Genomic DNA, 22,266 nt, shown 5'->3' on the forward strand with positions numbered 1-22,266 from the left:
GGCATTTGGGCATATGAACCAGTGGATGGGAGATCCGTTATTGTGTATATCAAGAAAATTAAGAAAAGAGTGGAGGGGACAGAGCGATTGGAGGGAGACCCAGTCCCAATCTTGGGCATAGCACCTAAGGACCTGGCATCTATGGTGCCCATTCAGTGTATCCACGCATGCAGCAAAGCCACCCCCGCAGGAACCCGGCTGTTCCCTGCCCTGGCTCGGAGCAGAAAGAGGGAGTCATGCGCTTTGGGGCCCAAGCCCCTGGTGAGAGACACAGGGCCGGGTGAATAGAGGACGTTTAATATTTCTGTGCTGGTCAAACGAACACAGGTGGGGGGTACACGGGGTGGGGCGGAGGCCCCGCCTCTCAGGAGGGGTGCATGGGGGTGGGGAGGGTCTCGGGCAGTGTCCAGGAGCCTTCTCGGTCAAGGGGCCTGGCCGGGTGTTCCGAGCACCTGATAAACCCCGTCTCAGCCTGAAGTCGGGGAACGGGGGTCCCCCATAGGGGGTCTGGGGAGACTCACTTCCTCTTCCAGCCCTTTCTGCTGGAATCCACATTCCCAGCACAATGGGGGACTTGTTCCTGGAGAGTCCCCTCGGGAAGCAGTCCAGGGCATGTGGGACCACCGTACCCCAACCCTCTCTTTTTTCCTTAACCAACCCACCCAAAGCTGGACAAGAGCCCAGAGGAACAAGGCCTCTCCACCCCTACTGAGTCCTACGGGGGGGGGGGAGGGTCCCTGGGTCAGGTGGAGGAAGGATGGAGGGAGAGGGTCTTGCCACCAACAGACACTGTAAACTTTGGTTTAAAACAATAACTTAAGTGGAGGGAGGGCTTCCAGCCGGCGGGCAAGGGGTGGGGGGATGTCTGGGGTGGGGGACAGGTGTCTGGGCAGGGACGGGGGAGTCTGGGAGGCGACAAAGGAAAAGAGCCAACAGAAAGTTTTGGTTTTTGCTTCCGGCATAAGAAAGGTCTTTGGTCATCCGTTTAACTGGGGGACAGGGAGGACGCCGGGAACCTGCAGGCTGGAGCAGCCAAGCTGGGTCTTGGCCCTCTTTCCCTGGGCGCATCCCCACCATCCAGGCACTGCCCCGGCCCCAACCCCGGCCCCAACCCCGGCCTCCTGGGCATTGGTCCACCTGGCACGGGTTTCTCTGTGCAGAAGATGGGCATGGAGCCTCCTTGGTGCCCAGCGTGTGGGGGTGTGAGGAGGGGGTGGCCCAGCTCAGCCTGGGTCCCATCTCAAGTTGGGGAGATGTCTGCAGGGCACACAGCTAATCCCACCCCAACAGCCATGGAGTTGATTTCTTCCAGGGCTGGTCTGAAGTCCCCATCTCCCGTACCTTCTGGCTCCCCCCTCTCCACCCTGTCCCTCTGCAAGGTCGGGCAGGGGTAGTAGTTGGGAGGGCCGGGGGCAGAGTTCTCTCTTCACAGTACGGAAAAGGCGGTGGAAGGGGGCACACATCAGGGAAGTCGGGGGGCCTCTGGCCAGAAAGCACTGCTGGAGCCAGGTGCCAGGGGCTGGGGTGTGAGGGTGACTTAGCCCCGCCTGCGGGTCTCCATGGCGCTTGAGGGGCCCTGTTGGGGGGAGAGCTGGTGGGGGAGGAGGGCCCTGCTACTGCTGGTGGTTGGGGGCGGGGGCAGGGATCAGACGTGGGGGAAGGTCTGAGAGGGGTTCTGGACCCTCCGTGTCCTCGGTGTCCCCTCGGGGGTGGGGGCTTTGGGCAGGGTCATGCCTGTCCCAAGTGTGTTCCTCTGTCAGGTCACACCCTGGCCGGGATCTCCCCCAACTCAGTTCTGGAAGTGCCTTGAGGTTCGGGAGGGGCTGAGGAGTGGGGGGTGGGTGGCCTGGGTCCCGGGTGGGAAGGGTCTCACCCCTGCCCTGCCCGTGCCTGACGACAGGCCCTTAGGACAGCTCCTCTCCCGGCAGCTCCTCCTCCAGGTCCCTGTCTTCTGGAGGCCCCACTGGACTGGGGTTGGGAGGTACGAGGGGGGGCCCAGGCCGTCTGTCCTCCTCCGCCTCGGCTGGCTCCTCCTTCACCTGTACCTGGTGGCTGTGGCAAGAGGGAAGATGATGACCTAGTTCCCTGGGTGCCTTCCTTGGACTTCCTGTGAGCCCCTGGAGTGGGCCAGAGCTCTAGGCAGAGCCCAGCACCCATGCCTCCCCGCCCCATCCTAAGGAGCAAGGACACAGCACAGGAACTGGTCAGCAATGAAAGGGATTGAGGGCAGGGAGGAGGCAGGGAGGACCAGGAAGAGGAGGACCTGTAGGGCTGGGGGTGCTGGCGTGCTCACCTGTACTGGGGAGGGGAGAGGCGAGGGGGACTGCTGTTGCCATTGCTGGGCAGCGGCTCCACCGGGGCACCCATGTCCTCGTGGCTGAGGGGCAAGAGGCTGCTGGCCGAGCCGGGGTTCAGCACACCCGGGCTGTTCAGGAGGGGGAAGCTGCTCTCGGCCAGGGCGGCCTGTGGGGCACAGGATTGGGCACACCACCCCTCTGTCAGCAGGCCCCATATGGGGTGGGTACACCTGGTGCCACTGTGTTCCTGGTCCCATCCCTGGGTGACCTCCACTGGGTCCCGGACCCAGCCTTTTGGATGTGCACCCCTTCACCCCTCCCAAGGCTAGAATGCTGAGTCCTAAGCACCGTCCCTGTCCCTCCCCTCTCCCCTGGAGGACTAGGCCCTGGCTGATTGCACCTTGGGCAGCCAAGGACAGGCTGGGGGTCTGGACACCCAGAGAGGTGTCTCCCTCCCTCCCGCTTCGTGCTCCCCTCCCACAGGGACCTGGGGGAGGCTCTGGGGGTGCAGTCACCTGGTAGCTGGCATTAAGTGCTCCATAACTGAGGCCTGACAGCATGTTCTTCACCAGGGTGGGACTCCTGGGGAAAGATGGGGCACTCTGGCTCTCTCACCCTTTCCTAAGCTCACCCCTGGCCTGTGTTGGGGACTTTGTTGATCTGGGTTGGAGGGGAAGAGGTCCACAGAGCCGTGACTTCGTCCAGCGGGTGCAACAGCCCCTTCCCAGGAAAGGGTGCTGAGCCTTGCGGCTGACCCCAAGCCTCAGGTCAGGATGGAGGGAGCGGGATCCTGCCCTCTCTATCTTCCTGCTGGACTGGGGGTGGGGACAGCTGGAGAACCTTCGCGCTTTCTGGTCTAGCATCCTGTGTGCAGTAAGGTCTCTGCTGAGATGACAAGAGAAGCCGGCAGGACAGGGCATCGAAGCCACGGATCTGGCTCGACTCCACCCACCCGCTATGTGGCATCCCACCAGCCACCTGCCCTGTATGGGCCCACTCCCCAGCCCCCTGTAACGCTGGCATCTGTCCCTCTCTGCTTCTGGGTCTCTCTCAGCTCCTTCTCTCAGTCAGCAAGGACAGAAACCTGACTCCGAGCACTGGGTTCCTGTCCCCTGAGGCTCCTCCTGCGAAGGAACTGGTGGGTAGCACCCAGCACCCAGCAGAGGTATGGGCTAGGCCACAACTCTCACGCTGAGGGGGTGGACGGGGTAGGGGTGTGAACCCACCCCCTCCCCCAGGTCTGGACCTGCATACCCCGTCATCTTTGGCGGTCTCCGCTTCTGATACTCTCGCTCATCCACGGTCCACACAGCACCCTTGACGTTTTCCACACGGACAAAGCACTTGTGCAGGCTGAGGTTGTGGCGCACAGCATTCTGGGGGGGTGCAGTGGAGACAGACTCAGAGGCGGTGGCTGGGGCCTCTCTCTGCGCCCAGGCATGTCTCTGTCCAGTCCCATTTCCTGGGCAGCAAGTACATTGGCCTTGTCCCTACCCAGGGCCAAACTGAGGCAGAGAACCCCCCTGCCCGGCCCTGGGAGTCAGGGGCTGTTGGCCTCCTGCGTGCCCAAAGCCCACTTGACGCTTCACCTCTGGCTGGCGCTGATACCCTCAGGGAAACAGCCCATCAATGAAACACCATGGGGTTGGTGACCACTGGCTTCCCCATCATCACATATCAATGCTACAAGCAGCTGCGAGGCTGGGCTTCTGTTGGGCTTGGGGTCACACGTGGGACATGCAGCCTGGGCATATTCCCACTAAGCTTCTTCAAGTTCACAGCCCCCACGGCCATCTTCTCCAACCCCTGGGGATTCTGACATTGGCTTAGAGCCGACAGCGAGATGCTCCAAGTTGAGGGAGGGAGGATGGCAGAGCCATAATACCTATGTGCTACAACACATAACCCGGGAGAAAGAAGATGAAGGAAGGGTTTGGTGGGAGACGGGAGAGCGGGAGAGCGGGAGAGCGAGAGAGCGAGAGAGCGAGAGAGAGAGAAGCTGAGTTACCTTGTCATTCTCCCTCCTCCCAGCAGGGGAGCATCAGGAATCGAGGTTGGCTGGTTTGTAGGACACTGGGTGAGGGCGGGGTGCTCGGCCCCACCCACCCATGGGAGCCTAGTAGGGGCCCTAAACGAGTCCTTAGCCACAGTCCTGCCCCTGTCTGCTCCTCTCTCGGTTTCCCAGTTCTGCCCTCCCTGCTGGCCCCAGCTGCCTCAGTCCCTGTCCCTCTTACCTGTCCTGCCTCAGCCTCCCCTCCACTGCCCCCCCAACCCTGTCCTCATCCTTGCCTCCTCTTTACATTTCTAAACGGGAAAGAAAGCGGCCAGGGCGGGCAGCCCGTGCCCCTGGAGATCCCCTCTCCCTCTCTCCCTTCCGACTCTTGCCACTTGCAACTGGCCCGATTTCATTACCAATTTTAATTTGCCTCTAATTAAATCCTGTGTATTTTTCCGACTCGCTTGCTAATCCACGAGGGAGGCGGGCGGCTGGAGTGGAATCTCTTGGAGCGATAATTACAAAGGGCCTAATCACGCCGGGGCTCCTGCCTCGGAATAAATTTGCCCGCATTACGGGGCTCCGATCCTCCGCTTTGCAAATGAGAATGACCCCAATTTCCGAAGATGGCCTCACCGGGGCTTTTTTCCCTCGTTTCGAAGCCTGATTCGTGATGAGAGACTAATTCGTTACGCTGAAACATTAACGGCAATTTAAGGGGTCTGGCTGGGGCCGCGTAAACAAAAGGATGGGCCCACAACACAGGCCCTGGGAGGGGACGGACACAGGGGGAGGGCCAGCGAGGACCATGGGCTTGGCAGATGGCGGTGCTGTCCCTGGATGAGCGGCAGCTGGCCTGGCCCACCCACACCCACTCTTGGCCCTTCTGTCCCAGACCAGTGGCGCTGGTGCTGGCGTCTCCTGGTGGGAGGTGGGACAGGACAGAAGCCAACTGTGATCCAGCGAACTCGGGATGGACGGTGCAGGTGGTAGAAAAGTGTTAGATGGAGACGGGGCAGAAAGAGTAAGAAGCACAAAAACATTCCAAAGGTCCAAGTGGCCCTCAAGTCGAGACAGATTGTGCCTCGGCTTCAGATGGCGGAGATGGCGGGCAGCAAAGATCCGCTCATGGACAAGGTCACACACCCACTCACCCACTCTCCCCCAGCCCCACCAACTTCTTCCTTGGACCCAGACTAGGAGAGGGAGATGGAACAATTAGGAGGGAAAGGCATAGATAACCAAGGTCTAGAGGGAGGGATAGAGTGGCTTCAGGATGACTCAGAGAGAGAAGAGGTAGGAGGTGGGCAGGGGGGTACGGGGTGCTCGGTGGGAAGTTCTGCACTGCCACCCCTTAAGGTCAGGGTGTATCTGCAAAGTCAGACTTTTTGCTGTAATAGCGACAATCCCTTAGGCTTGCACAGATTCTTAATTATCAGTTAGAAAATTCAGTCCAGGAGGTGGGAGACATGGCCAGGTGGCCACAGATCGGCCTTGCGAGCTCAGCAAAGGGGCAGAGCTGTGCTTGGCAGGAAGTGACATCACTCAGAGCCAATCAGAACAGCTGTTCTAGCCTCACAGGGTCTCTCTGCCAAGTTTTGGTGAATGGGCATGAGGACACAGAAGGTCATGGAACCATCCCTCCTCTTGCATCCAACACACAGCCCAGGCAGAAGACGCCAGGCCCTGTGGGGACCCTATCCAGTCCGGGCCGCTGGCGGGAGTGGCACTCAGCGCCACTTGTTGAAATCTGATGGAAGCGGTCAGCCCTTTGAACGGCAGTTTTCATACTGGCCAGTAGGGGGACTCGAGAGCCAGAGATCCAATTAAGTTTCTAATACGGACCCCCTCGTTATGTCTAACCTTCCCACTGGGGCCAACACTCCCTCCTCCTTTCTCCTACCCCTTTCCCAATTTAGATGTCACCTTCCCATCTTGCCGCACGCATGCGTAACCCAGCTCAGCTATGCAAAGATACACGGCTCAGTTTCCCAGCCCATTTGCCTGTGTCCCACTTTTCTGGGGTCCCCCTCTTGCCTGTCTAGTCTCCCAGGAAAATGCTTTATGGCTGAAGGTGCTGAAATGACTAATTGGATAGAGACAATTATCTTCCCCATCACTGACAGCAAGCCAGGGCAAACCAGCGCGTACCCGTGTGTGGGACTCTGTGCAGGGGTCCCTTCAGTCTGTCCATGTGTGCACCCCAGCACACCCCCTACAGCCACCGCGGGCTTTGGAAGATACACCGTTGGCCACAAGAGCCTTGGGGTCTCTGCATGAAGCCCATACCTCCTATGTGGTACCCCCGACCTCAGGCATCACCTGTCAGAACCTGGAGCACTGCCAGAACCTGGGACAGCCCCTTCATGGGGCTAGAGCCTTTGGGGTCAGAGGGGAGCAAGCGTCTCATGGCAGGAGAGCAGGTGTCATGGAAAGGCCATCATAGACACTCTGGAGTACATGCTCGGGTGGGGGACGGGAGGGGGCAGCACGAGGTCCCCCAGAGCCGTGGCCTGCTTCTCTAGAGCTAACCGTTCAGGAGGCGAGTTGGTAGGCAGGGCTGCCTGGGGCCAGGACGAGGGCCAAGCAGCCAAGCTCACCTTCCAGGTGGCAGTGTTCCTGCGGAAGTAGGCAAACATCCTGGTGAACCAGTTGTAGATCTCGTTCAGGGTCAGCTGCCTGTCGGGGGTTTCCAGAATGGCCTGTGGGCAAAAGCAACCAAGTCCACACTCCAGGTGTGCGTTCTCACCGTTCTCCCTGCCTCCCCACTCCCAGCTAGGGAGCTCTCCCTTCTGCCTCGCTGGGAGCAGAGACCCCACTGCAAAATGAGAGGGGAGAGCGGCCCTGCAGAGGCTGGGAGCTGTGCGCTGAGCATGGGAGCCTCCTCTAGGGGGGAAATGCCTCTGAGAGCTCCTCAGCCCCTGGGCTGCCGCTATAAGCAGATGGCCGGAAGAGAGCTGTCTTCACAGGACACAGGCTGACCTTGGCCAAGGACATCTGAAACATGAGACAGGTTGTGTGTGTCTGTGGGGTACCAGAAAGGACATATGTGTGAACAGATGTTCGTGTGTGAGACAGGGGGAGGAAACACAGAGGGGAGAGAGAGAATGTGGGTGGTATGAGAACGGAGACTGACTTGAATCAGTTCATTGAAGTACAAGTGCACAGAAATGAGCACACAGTAGATTGTGAGTCATGAAAAACAGTCACAGGGGCAGGCATGGTAGCATAAGCTACTGTCTGTAGTGCTGGCATTCTATATGGATACTGGCTGGAGTCCCGCTTACTCCATTCTGATCCTGCTCGCTGCCAACGTGCCAAAGAAAGGAGCAGAGGATGACCCAAGCGCTTGGGCCCCCGCACCCATACGGGGGACCTGGATTAACTACTGGATCCTGGTTCTGGCCTGACCCAGCCCTGGCCATTGTGGCCACTTGGGGGGTGAAATCAGCAAATGGAAGATCTCTCTCTCCCTCTGCCTGCTCACTCCAAAACCCTGCCTTTCCAATAAAAGAGATTCATAAACAAACAGGGACACACATACACAAATGTGCTGAAATGTGATGGAGATCAGATGCTGAGAATGGAGGCAGGACAAGAGAAAGAGGACCATGATAACGTGGTGGGGGGACTATACCCCAGGTCCCATGACCCTCTTAGGGGCCAGGACCTGGTATAAGAGGGGCACCACCGGAGGGCCATCCCTCTTGCACTCACCTGGCGGATGAGGGAAGCATAGGTGAAAGGTGGCCTGACGTCAGCATTCTTATAGAACTCGTGATTCTGGGCCAGCTCTGGGGGAAGACAGGAGGTGGTTCAGGCAGCAAGATGGGGAGTGGAGAAACAGAGGTGGGGGGATTGGGAGGGTTGGGGGGGTGGGGGGTGGGCCCAGTCCCAGCCCAGCAACAAGCTGCCCCTCCCTCCTTACACCAGGCTGCTGACCCCCTGCCCTGACCTGAGGAGATGGGGGAGCAGAACTTGTCGCTGCTTCTCCGGCGGGCAGGGCCCCCGCTGTGCAGGGAAGCAGAACCCAGGCCTGGAGGTCGTAGGGGGGTAACAGGGGCGGCGGCTGAGGTCGGGGGGTGCACAAGACCATCAGGGAAGGAGTCTGTTGCAGAGACGGTCACCTTGGAGAACGAGGAGCCAGGGACCGGGTTCAGCTATGGGCAACAGAGTGAGGGGGCGGAGGGAGGGGGGGGCTGGAGGCTGAGACCTGCGCCCAAAGGGGTGAGGTGTTCCGAGGGGCAGTCACTCACCGGCTGGCTGAAGGCCTTGGGTTCCGAGGGCCGCATGTGCAAATGGGCCATCATGGCCTGTAGCCGCTCACTCTCCTTGGCAAGCTGCGGATGGAGGGGCAGGTGGTGGGCAGGAGGTAGGGGATCTTAGGGACCCCCTGCTCCCATCCTGCTTTGCCTCCATACATCAGCATCCTGGCCTCTCTGTTCTGCCCTCTGGCCCTCGATATCCTGGAGGCCAGCACTGGGGGGTGAGGGGGAGGCTGCTGGAAGGGGTATTTCTCTTTCTGGCTAGTGCCTGGCTCCTTCTCCTCCTCCCTGGGGGCCTCTCTCTCTCAACTTGACCTCATCCCCATCCTCTGTGTCCCCGTGGAGGGCACAAGCTGCAGCTGCACAATAGCCTTGTGGCGTGTGTACGCAGGGGGGTCTGTCGTCGCCGGCTGAATGGAGATGTGGGAGGGGATGAATGATTCATTTCTCCCCCATTCATGAATTCCAGGGCTTTCCCGCCACCACCCTCCCAGGCCAGGCCACTCTACTGGGAGCACAGGGAAATGAGGAAACAGCCTCAGGGCCAATTGGAGTGGCCTCTTGGGTGCCCCGTGGCAAGCCCGGGAGCTGGACTGCCTGGGTTCTGGCTCCAGTTCTGAGAGGCCACAGGCAAGCTAGTTTTCTTCTGTGCCTCCACGTTCCCCATCTGTCAAATGGGGTAGCAAGCACAGCCTAAAGCAAGAGGACTCCCGTCGCTGCGGCCCACCCCCTAGCATCTGGCTATCCTAATTACCACACGAAGCTAAGGTGGTGGGCGTGAGGTCCTCCCCCAAAGACAGCCCGTGCTCTGCCCCCACATCCTGCAGGCCACACCTGGATCTCCAGCTGCTGCACCACCTGCATCTGAACCCTGCACTGGGCCGTGCTCCGGTCGTCCAGGGCGTGCTCGGTGTTGAGGTGTCTTGGGGGAGAGGAAAGGCAAGAACCAAGACAGTCAGTGTCAGCCAGGGCTGTTCTCGTTGCCACCACCAGCCTCCCATCCCAGCCCCTCAGCCCGGCTGTGGCCTAACTGGCATAGAGAAAGACAAAGACGAGGGAGAGGTGGGGGAAAATGGGGCGAGGCAGGAAGCCTTCTCTAGGCCTCCCAGTTTGATGTCTTTGCTAAGATCCCCGCTACAGAGAGATCTAATTGCAAATGAACTAATTAAGTAAACCTCTGACGAAGCGTGAAAACAATTTGTTTGACCCTGATGCTGCAAGGGTCTGGGAGACAGCGGAGTTAATCAGTCAGTGACAGAGCCTGGCACGGCGGTGGCAGCTGGCCGCCTGCTGCCAGCCGCCTGTCCGCCTCCCACCCTGCCTGCCAGCGGCCTTCAGCGGCCCTCAGCCCGTCACGGGGCCGTCACTCCGGTGGCTGAGTGGGAAGGGATGGCGCAGCGGGCTGAGAGGCGAGCGGAGACGCTGGTCCCACTGCTCCTTCTCCTTGCCCTCTATCCTCTGCCCCTGTGTTGGGGGTTGGGGAGGTGAGAGGAGTTGATGGGAGAGCCCCCCTAGAGTAAGGAGAGTGGGACAGCTGGTGACAGAAGGCCCCAGAAGCGACAAGCTGGGTGGCTGGCTGAGGGCAGAGGAGGGGAGGGGCGGGACTCTTGGGGGAAAAGGCTGCTGGGAGAAGCAGCTAGGCAGGGATTGGCGGGGGGAGTGGCAGGGAAGGCAGGGTGTGACACCTACTTGATAAACTGGCCCAGATCTTCACACAGGGTCTCACAGCCTGGCCACTTGCACTCTCCGTGTCCATAGAGGGGGTGGGAGCCAGGGGTCTCCTCGTGGGAGGAGCTGGGAGGGCAGGAGGAAAATGCTGGTCAAAGACTAAAGGACTTCAGCAGCCCCGGGGCCAGTTCCCCTGCTGGCAGCACTTCTCTGTTCCTTACAGAGGATGCCTTGGAAGAGAACTTAGAAAGCCCTGGTACCCTCCCCACCTCCCCAACAACAAATGCCATCCCTGGGGCCAGTTCCCGTACCTGTCTCTCCGGGGCGCAAGCACAGTGGGCTGTCCGTTAGGCAGGGTGTGGTGGGAGAGGGGAGGTGAGACCTTGGGTGGGGCGGCGAACGAGGTAGTGGTGGCGGCCGTGCCAGTGAGATCCAGCCCCTCCTGCTTGACGCTGTCCTCGGCAGGCTGCCCAGAGGCACCCTCGCCCTTCCACAGCTGGGGCAGGTCCGATGGGCACACAGCTGCTGTAGGAGAAATGGGGGTGGGGGGAGGGAAGCTGGCAGGATCCCACCACCACACAGCCTCCCACTTGGCCGCTAGGCACAAGAAAGGGGCTGCCAGTTCTGGGGTGCAGGGAGGGTGGCAGGCGGCTCACCTTGCGGGAGGGTCTGCAGGGGCCCGGAAGCCTGGCTGGGCTGCAGGCTAACCAGCCCCTGCCTCTGCAGGTTGAGCAGGTGCTGTTGCTGCAGCTGTTGCATTTGCAGGAGCTGCTGCTGGAAGGCCAGCTGCTTGTTCCCCAGTGCCTGGTGGGGGGCCCGAGGGGGCACGCAGAGAGGGCTTCCATCAGCCTCGGGCATGCCATTGGGCCCCCAGCCCGCAGCCACCCCTTCCCAGGGCCTGTCAGCTCCCGGGGCTGTCGTGGCGGTGTCTGCCGCTGCTGCCGCGGCTTCTCTGCTCCCAGCCCAGCTTCCATAGGGCTGCATGCCGCCTACAGTCAACACACGCATGCACGCACACACGCACACACGCACGCGCACACTGCCAGACCCAGACACGCAGCACGACGCCAGCCTGCCCCCTCCCTCCGTCGCCTCCGCTCCCGCGCAGCAGCAGCAGCTGTGTGCCCCTGGGTAGGGGGGCTTGTGGCTGTGATCGATGAGCCTGTCACGCTTCCAGGGGCCCCTCCTGCCCACAGGGCACCCTCCCCACATGCCTGGGGAGCCCCCCTTCTGCTTTGCAGAGGGAGAGCTTGCTTTTCAGACATTGGCACTGAACAAGATCTGCACCTGCTGGTCAACGGGACCCAGGATCAGGGCAGTGACAGCCCCACAGCCCCGGTGATTGCACCGGGTGCCTGGCTCCTCTACCTACCTGCGTCCCTGCCCCCTCCTCAACCCCCAACCCCCAACACACACACACACACACACTCAGTTCCTCACACAGGCACCAAACAGGACTTTGCTGAACCCTAGGAGCCAATGTGTCCTGGGGGGGTTGCTAGGCAGGGCCCACTCTGTCTTCCTGTCCTGAGTGGGTTGGCGGGTGGGAGGGAAGGGTATGGGGCCAGATGTTCAGTAGGGAGATCCTAAAACTTAGACAGCCTAGTGACTGGAGACCTGCAGGCACATCCCATGGCAATCCCATAGCGGGGGTGAGGGGATGGGTGTTGGAGAACAGTTGGGCAATCAGGGCAGTCTTCTGGGAGGAGGTGACTCAGGGCTGGTGGATTGGGGGCAGAACTCTGTGGCACACATGGGGTGCAAGGGAGTTCTGGGAGCAAACCCATAAAGTATGAGAAGAAAAGACGTTGCTGGAGGGGGCTGAGTGAGACGGAATGAGGACAACAGAAACTGGGCAGGCAGAGGTGGGTGGCATGGCTTGCTGCGGGACTGAAGACGGCACCAACCAGAAGGACACTGGTGGACCACCAGCGTCTCACACCCTCCACATCTGTGCACGGGGGACAATGTGATGATATGGGACACAGAAGGCAGTGAGTGGCTTTCCCCAGTCCTCTGGCCGGCCGGGGGGAGGGGGGGTGCTGGGAGGGTGCTCTCGGGGGCTCACACATCGTCGTGGGGGCCGAGGCAGCCTCTTACCTCTTTGGGTTGCTGTTTCCCAGCCTGCTGCTGGGTGAGGAGTTGTAGATGGAGCTGCTCTTGCTGCTTCTTATAATACTCTTGCAGCTAGGGACAGGGACCGGGGACGGCAGGAGGGTTACTATCCCATTACCTGCCGCCTGCCCCACACACAGCCCCAGTCCTGCCCTCTACTGCCTGGGAGAAGGGAGTTCGGGGGCAGGGGAGAGCGGTGGTGGTGTTACTGAGCAGGGACTGGTGAGGAGGGGAGAGGCCTGAATGCTGGAGGAAGAATACAAGGGTGGGGACAAGGGTGAGGATGAGAAGGGGAGGGGTGGTCGGCTGAGCCATGACCTTTGGCCTCTCCCAGCTGCCTGGGAGGAATGCAGACCAGTCCAGCCTGAGCCAGCGGTCTCTCTGGTTTCTGTGACAACGCTGGCTCTGGGTGGTGTTGGCAGCAAACAGGACAGCAGGCCAGAGGCCAGGGGCTGCCTCAGGAGGGATCTGGCTGCCTGGGAGCCCGCCTTACCTGCTGCAGCATGAGTGCCTGCTGCTGCTGGAGCAGGGCCTGCAGCTGCGGGGGCGACAGGATCTGCTGCATCTGCTGGGGGGTGAGCATCTGTGGTGACATCATGGCCACTGACACGGGCACCTACAAGAGTCACCAAGTTAGTAGGCTCCACTTGGTCCCGTCCATGGGTGCAACACACACACACACACACACACACACACACACACACACACACACACACACACACACACACACACACACACACACACACACACACGATGGTAAAGCAGCTCCCAGGGACACAGCCCCTAGGCTCAAATCATGGCTCTGCTCTGGCTGTGTTTTCCAGATGGATGACTGACCTCCTGCTCTCTTGTTGCTAAAATACAAATGACAATAGTGCCCTATCTGAGCCCCCAGGAGGACTAACACATTCACTCTTAGGACAGAGCCTGGTGCATGGCAAGCGCTTTAAGAGTAGGCCATAGGCCATTATGGTAGGTGGCACTGTCCATGGAATGCTGGGACACAAAGTTGCACTCAGTCTCTTCTGAGACCAGCACCTGCAAGGGTGCCTGGCTAAGAGGGCAGTCTGCAGCCATGAGGAGGAGGAGGAGTCAAAGAGTGGCCCACATGGCATGAGGCGCTAGACGTGGACTGGGTTCACATACATCACACACTCCGGCACACCTGTCAGGCGTCCCTCATGGTGGCCCGGTGCTGCAGCCCAGGGGGTGTATACTGATGCCAGCTGTGCAGCAGAAAGTACAGCAGGTGGGGAAAGAGGGAGACAGGCTTCTGTCCCGGGCTCTGCAATCCACCTCGAGGAAGTCACCTGCCCTCTGTGATGTCCGAGTCCTTCCACACATGAGGCAGGGACTGAACCACAGAAGAGGATTCCTTCCTGGACTCTCAAAGCCCAGCGGCAGCTTTTCTGCCCCTCACCCAAGGGGAGGCCTCCACAGGAGGCTCCAGGGATACAAAAGCAGAGAAAAAGCAAAGATATCATTTTTTTTTCTCCAGCCTCATCTCACCTGAGACTCCCAGGCTTGCGCAGTCATGGTTAGGGACGTCCAAGCCATCCTACGGTCCTGACTCCATTTCAACAGACCACCTGCCACCGCTATCTGTCCACTCTCCCCTCCTTTCCTACAACCAAGCCCTGGCAGAGTGCCAGAGCACACAGCAGGCATTCAGTGCTTGCTTCCCCTGTGCTGACTCACCTGTCCCAGCAGGAGGACAGCCCTGGGGCAGGAGGGAGGGGTGCAACCAGACCAGCCAGGGAGGAGTGTCATGCAGCAACTTGCTTTGCACAGGGACAGGCTAGGTCCCCTGGGGGAGTCCTCTCCCAGCCCCAACCCCACCCGTGGGGCCCCTTCCTATCCTTGGCAGGGTGGGGGTTCCTTACTCTACCTGGCAGGACCAAGATCCAGCCATGAGGCACTCCCTTAAGCCACAGGTACAGAGGTCCCCAGGTAGAGGAGCAAGCAAGCAGATGCACTGAACCCTGGAACCCTGGAAAGTCCCAGAGGCAGCCCCTTCTCACTCAGTCCTGGGTTCACATCCTAACCCTGGCCCAGTTCTGCCCACGTGTCCCTAAGAGGGAGACAGCTGTGCTTCCGACTGGACCTCTGGGCCCTGCGGGAACTGAGGCTCAGCATTTGGGAATTTCCCCCCGTACTGCCCTGTAACCCTGTTTCTACCAAAGAGGAGATCAGACGTGCAGTGGGACTAAAGCCCAGGTGCCCACGTGTATGTCTACATGCACCCACTACAGCCTGGAGCAGGGGCTTAGTGCAGGTAGGGGCAGCAGAGCTGGATGCGGTCAGGTGTTCCCTTCCCACCTGCACCTTAGACGGACTCTGAGGAAAGCTGGGCTGCTGGCGTGGCAGGACCCTCAGTCTCTGGGCAAGCCTGGGGTTGAGGGCAGGCAGCGGCTCAACCCCAATCCTTGCAGAGCCAGACCCTGCGCCTGCCATTGAGCGTTCAGAAGTAGCCGAGGCAGCTGCTCCAAGAACTCCAGCTTTGCTATCTAAAGACGTAGGTAACAAATGCTAGACTGGAAGCATTTGTCATCAAGCAAGTACTTGGCCTGTCCTTGCTTTCCTCCACCCATAGCACAGAGGTGGGCTGAGAGAGAGCTCAGAGCCCTGGCTGAGCAAATGACCCAGGTTTGCTATCTTGAACCTGATATCGACTCTTTGAAATCGCCAAGCCTCCTCCTCCTCCCTGTCTGCCCTCCTCACCCCACTTGGCTGCACTGGAGTGACACAGACTGCCAACAGCCTGGGGAGAGCAGGTGCTTGATACAGATCTTTGTGTGAATTGTGGCATCCTCACTGTGTTCCCTAGCAGGGGGAGGGTAGAGTAGCGGATGTTATCATCACTTCCCATTTCCCAGATCAGAAGGCTGAGGCCCCACAGTGTTTCAAGAAGCTGCACTGCCTGGCAAAGGTCACTTAGTACCAAAACCTCTAGGGACCACTCCTCCTGATCAAAGGCCACAGAAAGAGACTGGACCAGACATCCAGCTCTTTGCAGGAACCAGGACTGTGAGCTGCCGGAGTAGCACACAGAATGGAGGTGGCATGTCCTCCCTTAGAGGCTGGGGAATGGGAGAGGTTACCCTGGCTCCTGCCAACCCTGCCTATGGGGCTGCAGCCACCACCTGATGTGTGCTTGCCTCAAGGTGGCCCAGGAGAGCCAAGCAAAGAACCAGGCTGAACTTCCTGGATGTCCCCACTGACTTGTCATTGGGCTGGATGTGTCAGGCTGGGCACCCTCCAGCAAGTAAGCTCAGCGAGCCCATGAGTCACATTCTGGAGTGGCCAGGGCAGAGAGATACCTCTTTACATCCTGGCGGTGTAAGCCCTGGGCCACATGCTGGCAGCTACCTCCAGTGACTGGAACTAGGGGATGATGGGGGCAGGAGGATCACTGCTCAGGCCCTTGAGATTTCCATCCAAGTACATGCTGTGTTAGGTCGCAGGCCTGACCAGCAGGTGCAGAATCTTGCCCAGCATACAGGATGCTTCTTGAAGGCTGAGGGCTAGGAATAGATGTGATGGAGTGCTGGAGTCAAGGACCCAAACTCAGCCACCTGGGTTCCAGAGGGAGTGGGGAGCAACGTGGTCAGAGCTCAGCTCGGGTTCAACTCCCTTGCCAAAGACAGGAAGGAAATTCTCCAGTTAATTCTGGGCTGGAGGCACAACAACAAACCTAGCAGTGGGACATCAAGAGCAACGTCCAGAAATGTCCAACAGGAGGCAGACAGGGCCAGAGGCTCTGACTCCAGCCATTTCCCAGCCCACGCTCACCTCCCGGCTACCTGCGCTGCCTTCTGTGACACTCCTTCCTTGTTAGAACCCCAGGCTCAGCCACGGGCAGGCGCTCTTGCTAGGCTACAGCCAGAGACCTAAGGACACTTTTGGAGGTGTTGGCTGTGGCTCAGATGGGAGTGGGTAGGCAGGCCTTCTGGGGACCAGTGTCTTAAGGGCCTCTTGGGTGGACATGGCTGCTACTGGTCTCATCACCCATGTTGCTTAAGTTTCACCTTTTCCCCAAGGGAGCAGAGCCCAGCCCTGGTTATCCTGTTCCTTCTGGGGTCTGTGACCTCAGCAGTGGGGCTGGGAGGCAAAGGAAGGACTGCGGGGTAGGAAGAGTATGAGAGGGATGGGCCACCAGGCTTCTGTGTCCAGACACTGGTGATGGTGCTCACAGAGCATGAAGCCCAGGGAGGCCTCACGGGGAGGGAAGTTGTGGACCCAGTTGTCAGGGTTTGCATGCAGGCTATGCCCACTGTGTGACTGTGGACAAGCCACTTAGTCTCTCTGGGCCCTATGTGAAAGACAGGACCCTGGTGAAGTGCCTGAGGCAGGTTTCACAGCTAAATGCTCCTTAATAAACAGCAGCTGCTGATTCAGGGCCAACTTGGTGAGTGTCTGTGAGTTGAAGGAATGGGTTGTTAGGAGGCTTGGAGAGGCCCAAGAAAGTGGCCTTGGTGTCTGCCTCTATCACTCCTTGCATTTCCAAGAGGGTCTCCTAGGTTGGAGGCCACTATTCCAGTCCAGCTGGGCAGGTCCCTCTTGGTGCCTGGCCACTGTTCTTCCAGCTGCCACTGAACTCTTCCCTCCTGCCCACCTTAGTCGGGGTGGGATGCAGCAGACCCTTTCTGACTTTGGGGGACATTGCTCTTCTCCACCTTTGCCTTGAGTACTAAACCAGGCTGAGCAAAGGGAGGGTTCAGCAGAGGCCAGAGGGGCCCCATAAAACCCAAAGAGCAGCATAGGTGGGAGTCCCTAATTCAATCAGACCCAGGATAGGACACCACAGGGGTGTGGGAACTTTTTCTTCCTCTCTTCACTGACTTTCCAGCCCTCCCAACCTCCACCTCAGGCCACGCCCCCTCTCTGCCCAGCACCGCCCCCTTAGAAGGTAGACTCCTCCCAGGGCTACTGCTGGGGCTGCACATTTGTCCTGCACCTTGAGCAAACTTGATAAACATAAGCTCATGTCTACAAAACCCTGATCCTGCGTCAGGTCCTCCAGGCGCAAGCTTGGGCCCGGGGCTTCCTTTTAGCACCCAATACCCCTCCTCACCTCCCAGCCAGCTAGGCTGCAGATCAGCTCCAGAGCAGGCTCACCCTTCCTCCCTTTAGATAAACTTCCTTTCAAAGCCCGTTAATCCTCTCCCCAATTCCAAGCCCCCCTGCCCATTGCCCGTGCAGCAGTTGCTTCTTCGGGAGGGAAGGGGAGGGCAAGCCTGCTGGGCTGGGGGAGGGGGAGGGGAGTAGACTGTCCCAGTGGTGACCCACCCTGGACTCAGACAGCAATTCCCCAAGTTCTTTGTGACACAAAAGGTAAACAGAAGGCCTGGCTCCCCCCACCACCCCTTCCTCCCCCTCGCGTCTCCCCTCCCCCTACCAGCCAGATGGGCCGGCAAGCTTGGGGGAAGGGGAAGGAGAGGGGGAAAAGGGCAGATTGTGTAAAGAAAAACAAAAGAGACAGAGAGAGAGAGAGAAAAAAGAGAAGAGAGACTTACAGAGACAGGAAATGCTGACAGCCTAAGAAGTGGAGGCGGGTGAAGGGGGCTCTGGGTAGGGGGAGGGGGAGACCCGGAGAAGGACCTGGGCTAGGGGGTGGGGGCAAAGAGAGCGACAGACAAACAGACCACAGAAGTGGCTTGAGTTGACAAGGAGAGCTGTAGCCAGAGGCCGGGACCAGGCAGGCCCTGCCGGACTGATCAGGGGAGCCCAGAGAGAAAGTGGGAGTTTCTTTGCCCTGCCCCTGAAGATTGTTCCTTCTGGAAAGCAGCCCACATTTTGGCCTTGGTGGCTAGCAAGAGCCATTCTTCCAGTGGGTCCCGGAGGCCCCGTGTGCCAAGCCCACCCTCCTCCAAGACGCGGCCCCACCCTCCTCCTCACCTGCATGGCAGAGGCGGACTGCTTGCTGTCGTTGCTGCCCGGGGAGCCCAGGCCTGAGGCCTGCTGCAGCAGGAACTGCCGGGCCACCTGGAGAGCCTGCCAGACAAGGGGTAAGTCAGTCAGGGCCGGCTGCAGCCAGCCAGAGCTAGCAGGCAGGCTGAGTGGAGGGTCCAATGGGGGAGAGGGGAGGCCAACTGTCAGGGTTCAGGCAGCAGAAGCTGTGGGGACACCCTCGTGGGACTCAGGTTCTGCCAGTATTGCAAATGGAATGGCCAGTGGACCACAAGGACTCCAGGGTGGGCTCAGAGAACTAACATAATAGCAGGTGCTGTTAGCTGAGCATCTATTATGCTTCAGGCATTTTCCAGACAGAATCACATTTGATCTTCCCCTCTAGGGCAGTGAGGTAGGGATATGAGTGTCCAGGAGGCTGCAACTTGCTCTACAATCATACAGCTTGAGGGGAAGGTGGTATCAGAGGCAGCAGGAGGCCCCAGGACCAGCCTCATTCCAAGGGCCTCTGTCAGCCTCTGGGTGGCTGCTCTGGGGATTTGGCTGTCAGAGGACACAGCTTGGTGAGACATGGGGCCATGGTCTAGGGGTTAAGGGGCAATAGGGTGCGAGACCTGGTAGGGTGGCAAATGAGATCATGTCCTGCAGGGTGTGTGTGACCTGCTGGCGGGGAGCAGGGGATCTGGACCTCTGAGCCGGGGAGGACAGGACTCTGAGCCACAGAGGTCCCAGAAGCAGGAAGAATATGGAGTCTTCAGGGGTCAAGGAGGTGGGACCGGAGAGCTGGCGGGAGCACAGGATAAAAGGCTAAGCCCCCTAAACCCACGGACTCCCTCACACAGGGTCAAAGTGGAGCTCAGCATTCACATTCTGTGAACACAAAACCTGCCTGTGCCCACACAGACCCCTTGGGAGCCAGGACGGCAGCTGAATCGCAGGTCTGCCCATTGGCCAGCCATGACCTTGGACAAGTCATTCCGTGGCTTATCTGCAGAACTGGGACCCCACCCATCTCCGAATTACTCTGGGGATTAAAGGGCCCGTGCTTGGCACCTCGTTGGCATTCAGGGAGTGTTCCCTCCCTCCCTTTCTCATTAATCTCCCTCTCTCAACGGCTCTCCACCTCTCCAGTCACCACCTCCGGCCTCTTTCTAGCACTCCTGGGGTGGAAGGTGCCTGCTCAGGGTGCCCTCTCAAACCTGTCCGCACTCCGACTGATGCTTTCTCACACTTTCATTGCCCTACCCTACCACACGCACCTTCGAGGGAAAATCTTTCACGGCAGGATATGGCTGGGTCAAATGCACCCGCCACTCAGCAAACACCTGCAAAGGCCCGCTGTGTACCAAGCATATAGACACACACACACCCACACCCACAGCCCTAGTCACCGACTGGACTGAACGGCCAGCCTCCCCTGGGGCCCAGGTCTAGTTTACCTTAAGCTGGTGTCTATGCACACACAAGGGGTATCTCTGGGAACATGTGCTGCACCACTCCCCCACCTCCCCACCCCAAGCAGACCTGGACTTCACATTGGCACGTTCCTCCCCCAGCCCTTCTTCTGGATGAAAGGATTTAGTGGTGGGTGGAGACAGGAGAAGCAGGGAGTCAGCCAGGAGGTGCCAGGAGGGAGCCCCTGCCTGTCTCTTACTGACTAGCTACAGGTGTCATGATAGATGCTCTTGGTCCCCCAAAGACAGAAGTGCTGTGCAAGCAGGGCATGGCCCAGAGCAGAACACTGCATTGTGCGTGGAGTGACGGCGGAGGGGTTCTGGTGTCAGGGGTCTGTGCTCCAGACACACCGGCACACTCACTGTCTCCTGGGTTCACACACCTTCACCATCACCTTGCTTACATCCTCCTGTGCCTGCAGGCATTCTGCTTAGTTTGCTTTCAACCCAGCCCTGACTCAACATGGGCCCTGGCTGCACCCAAAAGACCACCCTGGATATGCCTATCGTGGGGATTTGGGACAGATTCTAAATCTAAATCCCCTCCCCAAGTAGCCTGGACATGTCCCTGGATGCTCAGCATAACTTCCACTACTCTATTCCCAAACACTGCTCTCATCTTCCATGTACCCATTGTCCTAGCTGAACAGAGGTCTCCTCTAGAGTGGTCTGAAACCTCCTGGAGTCCTAGGTGGGTCACAACATCTCTGCAGGGCAGGGAAGGTGGACTAAAGAATCACAGGAATACCCTCCCCACAGAGAGATGGAAATTACAGCCCCCAACCGGCTTCAGCTGCCACCAGCAGCCAACATAGCACAACTGCCACACCTAGGGACTTCAGGAAGTTGCTGGAAAAACAGAGTTCAACTTGTTTTGGTGCAAACATTTTGAAACCCATACCCATGAGAAGTCTTCCAAAACAAGCAAACAAACAAACAAAAACAAAAGTTCACAGAGAACCCACATTCCAGAAATGATGGCAGGAACTTCAAAATTCTCTGCACAAAAATAAACTGATTTCACATTCCATTATTCCATGAACTCTCTGAAGCATCTTATGCCACCTATTTATTTTAGGTGGAAAATGGAAAGCAGGCACAGGCTCACACCGAATCTAAGAGCTGACACATGGAGCCAAGGTAGTGACGGAGTTAAGGTGCTCGTGACACAAGCATCCCCACATCAGTCCCTGACTGCTCCACTTCTGATCCCACTCCCTGCTAAGGAACCTGGGAAAGCAGCAGAGAATGGCACAAGTACCTGGGCTTCTGCCACCCATGTGGGAGATAAGAGCTTCTGTCTCTCCCACTCTCTGTTGCATTGCCTTTCAAGAAAGTTGCTTTTTTTCTTTTTTTAAAGAAAAGATTTAGTTGGGCCCAGCGGCGTGGCCTAGCGGCCAAAGTCCTTGCCTTGAATGCCCCGGGATCCCATATGGACGCCAGTTCTAATCCCGGCAGCTTCACTTCCCATCCAGCTCCCTGCTTGTGGCCTGGGAAAGCAGTCGAGGATGGCCCAAAGCCTTGGGACCCTGCACCCGTGTGGGATACCCGGAAGAAGTTCCTGGATTGTGGCTTCGGATCGGCATAGCATTGGCCGTTGTGCTCACTTGGGGAGTGAATCATCGGACGAAAGATCTTCCTCTCTGCCTCTCCTCCTCTCTGTATTTCTGACTTTCCAATAAATAAATAAATCTTAAAAAAAAAAAAAGATTCAGTTTATCTTATTGGAAAAGCGGATGTACAGAGAGAAGGACAGACAAAAAGATCTTCTGTTTCTTGGTTCAAGTGGCTGCAACAGCCAGAGCTGAGCCGTTCTGAAGCCAGAAGCCTGGAGCTCTTTCTGGGTCTCTCCTGTGGGTGCAGGGGTCCCAAGGTCCTGGCCCATCCCCTACTGCTTTTCCAGATCATAGCAGAGAACTGGATGGGAGGTGGAGCAGCCAGGACACAAACTGGTGCCCAGATGAAGGCTGGTGTTTGCAGGTAGAGGATTAGCCTGTTGGACCACATCACCATGAAAAATTTTTTTTTCTAAAGAGCTTATATTTGCATAGAACCTTGATATCTTCAAGCATTTGTTGAAGCTTCAAACACTGAAAGAGGCAGAGCTGCTATCACATGTCCACCTTATAAGCAACGTCTCTGAAGCCCACAGCCCCATGGCCAGCAAGTAGAAAAGAGTTTGGACACCTCTGCTGTCAGCCCCCTGCCACTTCCTGCCCCAAGAGCCTCGTGTTACCAAGGGCAGCCCAGCGAGGACAAGGTGGCAAACCAGGAGTCCCGTAACCTCTTTGATCTCATTTGTCCCCTCGGACTGATATCAAACACCCAGCCCTGAGGTCCAGGGTTATGGTCTTGCTTCCCCCAGGGAGGCAGAGCTGGAAAGCCTTAGCTCTATCACACACACAATGCAATCTTGAGTAAGTCACTTCCCTTTTGGTGAGCCTTTGATTCTTTCTCTGTAAGCCACGACTACACTAGCTCACACAGTGTGCATGGAAGTCCCCCTTGCAGTGTCCACTCCCGCTTGAACCTGGAAGGACACTCAGTACTGTTGTTATGAA

The 22,266-nt window shown here is 58.4% G+C and overlaps 1 protein-coding gene across 1 annotated transcript in view; it reads right to left on the minus strand.

Annotated features, from left to right (window-relative positions):
* Nucleotides 1-648: 648 nt before the first annotated feature.
* Nucleotides 649-22,266, minus strand: part of LOC121167154 (forkhead box protein P4) — a 49,539-nt gene continuing 27,921 nt past the window's right edge. The window contains exons 3-17 of the mRNA XM_040996540.1: nucleotides 18,240-18,335; nucleotides 12,835-12,957; nucleotides 12,327-12,413; nucleotides 10,883-11,030; nucleotides 10,538-10,751; nucleotides 10,248-10,352; nucleotides 9,393-9,480; nucleotides 8,550-8,633; nucleotides 8,249-8,453; nucleotides 8,011-8,087; nucleotides 6,894-6,995; nucleotides 3,552-3,673; nucleotides 2,813-2,879; nucleotides 2,294-2,463; nucleotides 649-2,052 (exon numbers count right to left, since the gene is read on the minus strand). Of these exons, the coding sequence (XP_040852474.1) occupies nucleotides 1,905-2,052; nucleotides 2,294-2,463; nucleotides 2,813-2,879; nucleotides 3,552-3,673; nucleotides 6,894-6,995; nucleotides 8,011-8,087; nucleotides 8,249-8,453; nucleotides 8,550-8,633; nucleotides 9,393-9,480; nucleotides 10,248-10,352; nucleotides 10,538-10,751; nucleotides 10,883-11,030; nucleotides 12,327-12,413; nucleotides 12,835-12,957; nucleotides 18,240-18,335 (1,836 nt within the window). The 3' untranslated portion in view covers nucleotides 649-1,904. The remainder of the gene's footprint in view (nucleotides 2,053-2,293; nucleotides 2,464-2,812; nucleotides 2,880-3,551; nucleotides 3,674-6,893; nucleotides 6,996-8,010; nucleotides 8,088-8,248; nucleotides 8,454-8,549; nucleotides 8,634-9,392; nucleotides 9,481-10,247; nucleotides 10,353-10,537; nucleotides 10,752-10,882; nucleotides 11,031-12,326; nucleotides 12,414-12,834; nucleotides 12,958-18,239; nucleotides 18,336-22,266) is intronic.

The sequence above is a fragment of the Ochotona curzoniae genome, unplaced genomic scaffold (genome assembly GCF_017591425.1).
Source record: "Ochotona curzoniae isolate NIBS_2020 unplaced genomic scaffold, NIBS_Ocur_1.0 patch341, whole genome shotgun sequence".
In the NCBI taxonomy this organism is placed as follows: domain Eukaryota; kingdom Metazoa; phylum Chordata; class Mammalia; order Lagomorpha; family Ochotonidae; genus Ochotona; species Ochotona curzoniae.